The following is a 9,038-nucleotide window of genomic DNA, read 5'->3' on the forward strand; positions in this document are numbered from 1 at the left end:
TCCACTTCCTGGGTTCAAGCAATTCTCCTGCCTCTGCCTCCCAAGTAGCTGGGACTATAGGCATATGCCACCATGCCCGGCTAATTTTTGTATTTTTAGTAGAGATGGGGTTTCACCATGTTGCCCAGGCTGTTTTTGAACTCCTCACCTCAGGTAATCTGTCCATCTTGGCCTCCCAAAGTGCTGGGGTTATAGGCATGAGCCACCGCGCCCGGCCCCAGGTTTTCTTTTATAGTGTCCAGAATGCTCTATTTCATATATAGAGTTGTGGTTAAGCTTGGTCTGAACCAGTCCTTTGCCATGATGTTCCTGGGAGCCAGAGCACAGGGGCTTGGGTTCTGCATAGAGCATTTCCTTTCACTGAGAACGTTTGCTCATTCAGGTATGCAAGGAGCTGCACCGCTTTGAGAAGCTGATGGAATATTTCCGGAATGAGGACAGCAACATTGACTTCATGGTGAGGAACTGGGCCTGGGTCCAGCACCAGGGCTGTGTGTTCCTTGACAACAGGGGTGAGGCCAACAGTGTATCTTGATATTCCATGTAGAGCCCAGAATGATTCTATTCAGCAAATGCTTCTTGTCCACCTGCCCACCCCAGAGAGCTCTTAGAAACTTCAGGACATCATTTGTCTATATCGGATCTATCTCCTTTTCCTCTTTTCTGTGGCCTTTTTGTCCTTGAATTGGATCCTTTTTGAGCTGCCCTCCCTTTCCTAAGCTCTTCCTCTAGCTTCTCTTCCCCTCAGTGCAGGGTCTTCGGCTAGGTAAGGTATCCTTGAGGAATACCTGCTGATGTACAAAGGAAATCAGAGAGCTATATCTTCACTTACATCTGTTTTTCATGTAATTTACTTGTCTTTATACACTGAATATTAAATGACTTTTTAAAAATTAAAATGCTCTTATTGCCCCCATAAAGGCTTAACTCTTTGACTCCCTGTAATTATCCACATGATGATGATATTCTAACAGCCGTCTATCCTCCTGGTCTCTTGGCTCTCATCTGCCCTTCCTGTTGCTGCTTCTCTGGGTCTCCTCTTCTTCAGGTGGCCTGCATGCAGTTCATCAACATCGTGGTGCACTCGGTGGAGGACATGAACTTCCGGGTCCACCTGCAGTATGAGTTTACCAAGCTGGGGCTAGAGGAGTTCCTGCAGGTGAGCTGGTTGGGGTCCTTGTAAGGTGAGGTGCATTGGGATCCGTTTAGCCATATCACAAATGATTTTTCTTTTATAAGTGCCTAGTCCTTGATGCTCCTGGGACCCTGCCTGTCTTCTGTGGCCTGGGACTCAGGACCTCTGCAGATAACTCCCCAGTCAGGCCACTCCATGGGGCGAGAATCTGACATGGCCTGCAGCAGGAACTCTTTGGGAAGTGGTGGCGAAGGGGGACGAGGACTAAGTCTTTCTCAGAAAGTTCCCCTGATGATCTGCCTGCTCCTACAACTACTACTACTCTCTGCTCTTCCCCCAGAAGTCAAGACACACAGAGAGCGAGAAGCTACAGGTGCAGATTCAGGCATATCTGGACAACGTGTTTGACGTCGGGGGTTTGTTGGAGGATGCTGAGACCAAGAATGTAGCCCTGGAGAAGGTGGAAGAGTTGGAGGAGCATGTGTCCCATGTAGGTGGTCTTCCTTTGCCTGCCAGAGCCACTGTTGATGGAAGCTCAAGTTACCAGGAATCCTAAGCCGACCCATTGCCTCCAGATTGAGTCCCAGGGAGGCTTTAGAACCCACCAGGGCTCTCAAGAGCATACTCAGGCCTGAGCCACTGGATCATCCACCAGTTGGAACACACACCGACCTCCAGGGCTGGGCATGTGGCGGCACTGGTCTTGAGACAGTCAGAGTGCGGCCTTTGTCTTATATCTGTTATTGAAATATAAGGGAGCCACCTAACTAAGCTGCCTTGGTGGCCTTGTGTTGAGGGGTTGGACTCAGGTCTTGACTAGGGTTCAGGCTGTGCTGAGTGCCCAGGCTTTAGGCCCAGCACAGAACCTGCCCTTCCTGTTGTGCAGCTCACAGAGAAGCTTCTGGACCTAGAGAATGAAAACATGATGCGGGTGGCAGAGCTAGAGAAGCAGCTGCTGCAGCGGGAGAAGGAGCTAGAGAGCATCAAGGTACAAGTACTCTGGGAAGGCAGTCCCTGACTGATCCTGCGCTCCAGGGCCTTGGGGTTTTGCTTTTTTTCCCTGAGTCATATCAAGTTCTTTAGGATTTAGATCTTGATTCACCCTTGAGGTACTTAGGTCTGGGTGGGCTGATGATTTCACCCCATTTTTCTAGTTGGAGAGGAAAGCTGAAGCCAGTGTGAGCCAGACACACACCTAAGAGGGTGGGAGCAGCTGGGGCACCCACGAGTATTCTGGAGTTCCAACCCAGCCTCCTTCTACCAGCCTGTCCCATTGATTTTTCTCCCGTCTACCCCCATGTTCCTCCCCAAGCCATGCTTAATGAGCAGGGGCAGAGGGACCAGGTGCTTCGTGTATTAGGATGTCCACCAGGTATCCTAAATTGGCAGGGCAGGTGCTCTTCATATTTCATTCTCTCCTGTATTCTCACCTGACTTTTTGTTCATTATAAAGTCATGTCCCCATCCTACCTTCTCTTCCAGAAGAATATATGCTGGCTGTGTTGAGCTCAATATGTATCTGCCCAGCTTCTGCTAAGCATTGTATTGGGAGCTGTGGAGGATACAGAGGTGGTTAAAACAGGGTCTTGTTCATAGGGGGCTTCCAATTGAGCCATTATACAAGGTCAAGTGAAAGTAAAACAAAATGAGTCCCAAAGGGCTATGGAGAGAGCAGCTATTTTAGACCGGTGGTAGATTAAGGAGAGTTTCACAGGGGCAGCCTTTTTCCCTGGGCTTTGAGGGGTCCATGCAGTGAGAATTGGCTGGAGCAGAGAGGACACTTCAGGGTGCCAGCAGAGGGAGGAGGCAGCTTCTGCTTGCCTCTTTCGTTTTGCTGCCTTCCAGCTTCCCCATTCCCCTACCTGGGCTTCTGCCACTCTGAGCCTCTGAGTACACTCACAGAGACCCTAGTTAAGAGAACTCTGGGTAGGAATTCTCACTCTAGGGGCAATGACTATTCCTTCAGCCCACTTTTCCCTTAATGGTGCTGTCTGCCTGTCAGGAGACATACGAGAACACAAGCCACCAGGTACACACCCTGCGAAGGCTCATTAAAGAGAAGGAGGAGGCCTTCCAGCGTCGATGCCATTTGGAGCCAAGTGTCCGGGGCCTGGAGTCTGTGGGCAGTGAGGCCCTGGCCAGAGTAGGCCCTGCAGAGCTGAGTGAGGGCATGCCACCCTCTGACCTGGATCTTCTGGCTCCAGCCGCACCCCCTGAGGAGGTCCTGCCTCTTCCTCCACCACCAGCTCCGCCCTTGCCCCCTCCACCTCCCCCATTACCAGGTAACCACCACCCCTGGGAACCAGCAGGGGCAGCCTCTTTGTGGGGACCAAAACTGTAGTCAGCAGTGTCTTCCTCAGGGAGAGACTGGGAAAATGGCATCATCTGAGGACTAGGGGGATATAAAATCAGGGTGAGGGAGGGCTGGAATCTGAGAGAAGCTCAAGTTATCAGCACAGGGATGCCCAAAAGCAGATGTGGACCTGTTTTAAGGATCATAAAGATGTTGCTCCCAATTCCTTTGAAGACAGCCAAGGAGAGGCTTAGACTATAGCCATAGAAACTGGGTCAGAGACCAGCAACAACTGCCCTGCCAGAGTTAGAATTTCTGGGAGCAGCTTGAGCAGAGTTCATGTAGGCTCCTTCTCTGAGAGTTTTTTTTTTTTTAAACTCTCAGAGGTGGGGCAGGCAGAGGGGAGGGAAGCCTATGAAGAGTCTCTTGACCCCTGGGTCACTGTATCTTTTCTTCTTTCCCCAGACAAGTGTCCCCCAGCCCCACCTCTCCCTGGTGCTGCACCCTCTGTGGTGTTGACAGTGGGCCTGTCAGGTGAGTGTCCCCAAGGCCCTGGGCAGGGCTGGTGGGACCAGGGGTGTGTCCTTGGCCCCTGTGTCACTGGTCCTCCTTCCAAATTAGCCATTCGAATTAAGAAACCTATCAAGACCAAGTTCCGGCTGCCTGTCTTCAACTGGACAGCACTGAAACCCAACCAGATCAGTGGCACTGTCTTCAGCGAACTTGATGATGAGAAGATCTTGGAGGTAACAGGGCCTGGGGTCCAGAGGGGTAAGGTTGAGGGCTAGGGACCTGGTTGCCTTTTGAGGAGATCTGGTCTTAGAAAAGCCATCAGACAGGGTGAGGCCAGGCTCAGCTCTACAAACCCTTCATTCTTTTTTTTTTTTTTTTTTTTTGAGACGGAGTCTCGCTCTGTCGCCCAGGCTGGAGTGCAATGGCCGGATCTCAGCTCACTGCAAGCTCCGCCTCCCGGGTTCACGCCATTCTCCTGCCTCAGCCTCCCGAGTAGCTGGGACTACAGGCGCCCGCCTCGTCGCCCGGCTAGTTTTTTGTATTTTTTAGTAGAGACGGGGTTTCACCGGGTGAGCCAGGATGGTCTCGATCTCCTGACCTCGTGATCCGCCCGTCTCGGCCTCCCAAAGTGCTGGGATTACAGGCTTGAGCCACCGCGCCCGGCCAAACCCTTCATTCTTGAGTGTATATATATTTCTAGTTGTGTCAACACTTTGTGTTTGTATTCAGGAAATATTCCAGAGTGACAGAGCTCTGGGCCAACGCTGGGTGGGCTGTCAGGAGGTCCTCCACTAGTATGAGGCTACAGCATTTTCCCTGCTCATCTATTCCTGCCAGGACCTGGATCTGGATAAGTTTGAAGAATTATTCAAGACGAAAGCGCAGGGCCCTGCCCTTGACCTCATCTGCTCCAAGAACAAGACAGCGCAAAAAGCTGCCAGCAAGGTGACTCTGTTGGAAGCCAATCGTGCCAAGAACCTGGCCATCACCCTACGCAAGGCTGGCCGCTCAGCTGAGGAGATCTGCAGGGCCATTCACACGTGAGGCTCCCACTGACCTAGCCCTGGTCCCTAGTCTGTTGGCAACCCAGTTCTCCACCCAGGAGCCTGGGTTTCCCTAGATTCCAGGTCATCTGACAGACTCCCTCATATTCCCCTAATCATCCACTGGCTTGGCTTGGCCAGAATTTACTGCATCTGTGCTGGCAGTTCAGCCCAGACCTTCACCCAAGGAGCTCTCAGTCTATTGGGAACAGTGCAGTAACACTGAGTGATACCACCAAGAAGGTAGAAGTATACAGGCAGCTTTGGGAGAATATGGAGGTTCATGTAGCTGAGCTTGGTGATGAATGAGGGAAGCCTTCCCAAAGGAGGTGATGTCTCAACTGGGACCTGAAGAAAAGATATGAGTTAGTCCAGTTCAGGGCCTGGAGGGAGAAGCATAGTGCCTTGGGTACTAAAAATTGAATCTGGCTTTAGTGTAGGGAGAGGAGCAGGAGAAGGTAGAGTCGGTCAGAAGTCTTGCAGGCTGGGCCTCATAAGCCATGCTCAGGTGTTTGGACTTCACCCTAGGTACAGAGGGAGTACATTAAAGGGCATTATTAAACAGGAGCATGGAATGTTCCCCCAGGATCATTGCTGGTGCTATGACAGATGAGGCAATGGGTCCTTTGCCTTTGGCTGTGTTCTGTGTACAGTCCCCTGTCCAGTCCTTCTAGGAGCCTGGAGAATAAAAGGGATGAGGGAAAACGTGGAGAGATGTGAGAACTGACGTAGTCCCTTCTTCCTCCACAGGTTTGACTTGCAGACACTACCTGTGGACTTCGTGGAGTGCCTGATGCGCTTCCTGCCCACAGAGGCTGAGGTAAAGCTGCTGCGGCAATATGAGCGTGAGCGGCAGCCCCTGGAGGAGTTGGCGGCTGAGGACCGCTTCATGCTGCTCTTCAGCAAGGTGGAACGGCTGACCCAGCGAATGGCTGGCATGGCCTTCCTGGGGAACTTCCAGGATAACCTGCAGATGCTCACACCGGTACAGCCCCCACCCAACTCATGGTCCTGGACAGCTGTCCCTCCACCCTCCATCTGCTAGTCACCTCCCCTGCCCTTCCAGTCCTTCTGACCCCTCCCTGTCTTTACCGCATCTCAGCCTGGGGTTACTTCAGTGTTCATATTGTCCTACAGCAACTCAATGCCATCATTGCGGCGTCCGCTTCCGTCAAGTCTTCACAGAAGCTGAAGCAGATGTTGGAGGTGGGAAGAGGTTGTGAACAGGGGTGCTTGGGGTTCTCGGGTCCTAGTTGGGGGCCTGGGGCTATACAGAGAGGAAGAAGGAGCCCTCAGGACCTGAGCCTGACCTGCCTCCCATGCATTCTTTGGACAGATCATACTTGCACTGGGGAACTACATGAACAGCAGCAAGCGGGGAGCTGTGTATGGCTTCAAGCTCCAGAGCCTGGATCTGGTAAGATGGTGAGGGCAGCGTGGGCCAGGAAGCCTGGGGGGCAGCAGTTGTGGAGCCAGAGTGCTTAGCTTTTATGCACTGCCGTGACCCCCTCTCCTAGCTGTTGGATACCAAGTCCACTGACCGGAAGATGACACTGCTTCATTTCATCGCCTTGACAGTGAAGGAGAAATACCCAGACCTGGCTAACTTCTGGCATGAGCTGCACTTTGTTGAGAAGGCTGCAGCAGGTGAGGAGAGCCTGGCTGGGTGGGCCTGCCCTCACATCCAGCCCAGGACAATCCCAGGAAGCTATGAGGAGAGGGAACACTTGGGTCCATTTGTTTCTGGCTTTTGTTATCTTCTTTCTGACCACTTCAAAGCTTTCCGCTGGAGCCTTAAGCAGGGGCCACGCCAGAGGGAGCCTTCCTCCAGGCGCCAGGCCTGGCCCATCCCAGCTCTTCCCAGCTAGGTACAGTGGGAGCAGGAGCAGGAACAGGAAGGGGAGCAGTGACTCTTTACTCCCAACTCCCTCAAGCTGGCCCCAGAGATCTTGCGTTTGTGTATGATGTATGTGAAGTGCTTAGAAAAAAATCATAAAGCCCTCTATAGACGTGAGGTAGCTGTTATTTCTGCCCCACCCATGAACACTAGGGCAGGCCTGAGGCAGTTTCATTGTGGAGACCAGCAGTCTGTGTGGCTTGCCTGCTTTTGTTTGCTACTGTGTTCTTTGGGGCCACAAGCTCAGTTTCCATTCCATTCCCTCCCCCTGTGAGGGATCAGCTAGCTTGGTGTGTACTTCCTTATGTCCATACAGATATGTGAACCTGAGTGAGCCCATGCTGAGGGGGAGGGCCAGAGTTTGATATAGCTCTAGGCTGGGAGGTGGGCATGCCAGGCCCTAGGCATCCTCAGCCAGGCTTTTGGTGACCAGTGTCCCTGGAGAACGTGCTGCTGGACGTGAAGGAGCTGGGCCGGGGCATGGAGCTGATTCGGCGTGAGTGCAGCATCCATGACAACAGCGTCCTCCGGAACTTCCTCAGTACCAATGAAGGCAAACTAGACAAGCTCCAGCGGGACGCCAAGACGGCTGAGGCAAGCACAGGGTGCAGGCAGGTGGGAGCAACCAGGGCCAAGGCTCCAGGCCCCTCTAGGTGGCCCTAGTTCTATTTTTTTTTTTTTAATCAAACAGCTGGCTGTATGTAGGGGGGAGAGTGCGCTTTGGGAGTGGCAGGCAGCTGCCTCTGGAGACTGGTACTCAGGACCTTTGGGATCCCCAGGTTCTCTCCAGCTCACAGGGGCCTGGGTGGTTGGTTTTCCTCCCTTTGGCCCTGGGCTCTGCTTTCCGCAGGCCACTGGTCCATGGTGTGGGAGCTGGGCTGCCCCTTCCCGCCAGAGTGACTCGTTCTGCCCACCCCTTCCCCAGGAGGCGTACAATGCAGTTGTGCGCTACTTTGGTGAGAGTCCCAAGACAACACCTCCTTCTGTATTCTTCCCAGTGTTTGTCCGATTCATTCGTTCTTACAAGGTAAGCTGCAGATAGCTGTTTAAGAAGTTTGGTTGAGAGAAAACTGGCTGGGGGAGAGAAGCCTGGGCTTAAAGTATGGGCCTTTTCCGACTCCTCCTCTGAGTCCTGGGAAGGGAGCGATGCAAGCTGGCGACAGGCCTCTTAGCTGTGAACTGGTGGGCAGGGTGGGGCCCAGGACCTTCCTGTCATTGTTTGGGGCAGGAAGTGCCCCTCCAGAGGGTGGCCACCTGGAGTTAGCGGGTCCCACTGCCACCCACTCTCCACCTCAGCGTCAGCCCCTCCCCTCACAGCCTGTGAGCCTCACCCCTAGCCCCCACCCATCTTCCATGGCTCTTAGGAAGCAGAACAAGAGAATGAAGCCCGCAAGAAGCAGGAGGAGGTAATGCGGGAGAAGCAGCTGGCTCAGGAAGCCAAGAAACTGGATGCCAAGGTGGGTGGGACCAAGAGCTGGGGCCTGGAAGATGACAAGGCAAAAGAGTGGGGGCTGGGGGTCAGAAGGCTAGGGGAGATGAAAACTTGGAGTGGACAGACCACCCAGAGGGCCAGTGGGCTGGCATCCAGAGGGATGGAGGGAGAGCCTTTGGGGATTCCTAGCAGTGCACAAGCAGTGGCATCCTCAGACTGCACCTTGGGGCAGGAACCAGTCCCACATTAGGTCAGTGATGACTTCCTTCCCCCTCCACATTCTTGGCCCTAGACCCCATCCCAGCGGAACAAGTGGCAACAGCAGGAGTTAATAGCAGAGTTGAGGCGGCGCCAGGCCAAGGAACACCGGCCTGTTTATGAGGGGAAGGATGGTACCATCGAGGACATCATCACAGGTGGGGCCCTTTTTCACTCCCTGGGGCCTGGCCATTGCACCCAGCTCCCAAAGCTCAACCTAACTCCTTTGGGCTCTCCTCCCACCCCACCCCCCATGAGGCCTGACCACTGTGTCTCTCTCCTGGGCCACAGTGCTGAAGAGTGTCCCTTTCACGGCCCGTACTGCCAAGCGGGGCTCACGCTTCTTCTGTGATGCAGCCCACCATGATGAGTCAAACTGTTAGCCCCCAAGGCTGGGGCCCGACAGGTACTGGGCACCGCAGCTGCCCCCTCTGCATGCCCATCTCCCAGGATTCCTGCTGGAGACC

General features: G+C 53.6%; 1 protein-coding gene across 7 annotated transcripts in view; it reads left to right on the forward strand.

The window, feature by feature from the left end:
• Positions 1-9,038, forward strand: part of FMNL3 (formin like 3) — a 72,029-nt gene that overhangs the window by 54,422 nt on the left and 8,569 nt on the right. For 4 of the 7 annotated variants that reach the window (XM_033222158.1, XM_033222163.1, XM_033222161.1 and 1 more), the window contains 17 exons: positions 383-457; positions 1,049-1,159; positions 1,476-1,625; positions 2,022-2,123; positions 3,138-3,417; positions 3,894-3,962; positions 4,050-4,174; positions 4,779-4,981; positions 5,735-5,969; positions 6,122-6,190; positions 6,321-6,401; positions 6,502-6,631; positions 7,315-7,475; positions 7,807-7,908; positions 8,246-8,338; positions 8,606-8,729; positions 8,863-8,977. In XM_033222158.1, the coding sequence (XP_033078049.1) occupies positions 383-457; positions 1,049-1,159; positions 1,476-1,625; positions 2,022-2,123; positions 3,138-3,417; positions 3,894-3,962; positions 4,050-4,174; positions 4,779-4,981; positions 5,735-5,969; positions 6,122-6,190; positions 6,321-6,401; positions 6,502-6,631; positions 7,315-7,475; positions 7,807-7,908; positions 8,246-8,338; positions 8,606-8,729; positions 8,863-8,954 (2,202 nt within the window). In that variant the 3' untranslated portion in view covers positions 8,955-8,977. The remainder of the gene's footprint in view (positions 1-382; positions 458-1,048; positions 1,160-1,475; positions 1,626-2,021; positions 2,124-3,137; positions 3,418-3,893; positions 3,963-4,049; positions 4,175-4,778; positions 4,982-5,734; positions 5,970-6,121; positions 6,191-6,320; positions 6,402-6,501; positions 6,632-7,314; positions 7,476-7,806; positions 7,909-8,245; positions 8,339-8,605; positions 8,730-8,862; positions 8,978-9,038) is intronic. The other 3 variants (XM_033222159.1, XM_033222164.1, XM_033222160.1) reach the window with 2 other exon arrangements.

The sequence above is a fragment of the Trachypithecus francoisi genome, unplaced genomic scaffold (genome assembly GCF_009764315.1).
Source record: "Trachypithecus francoisi isolate TF-2019V2 unplaced genomic scaffold, Tfra_2.0 Lachesis_group11, whole genome shotgun sequence".
Lineage (NCBI taxonomy): Eukaryota > Metazoa > Chordata > Mammalia > Primates > Cercopithecidae > Trachypithecus > Trachypithecus francoisi.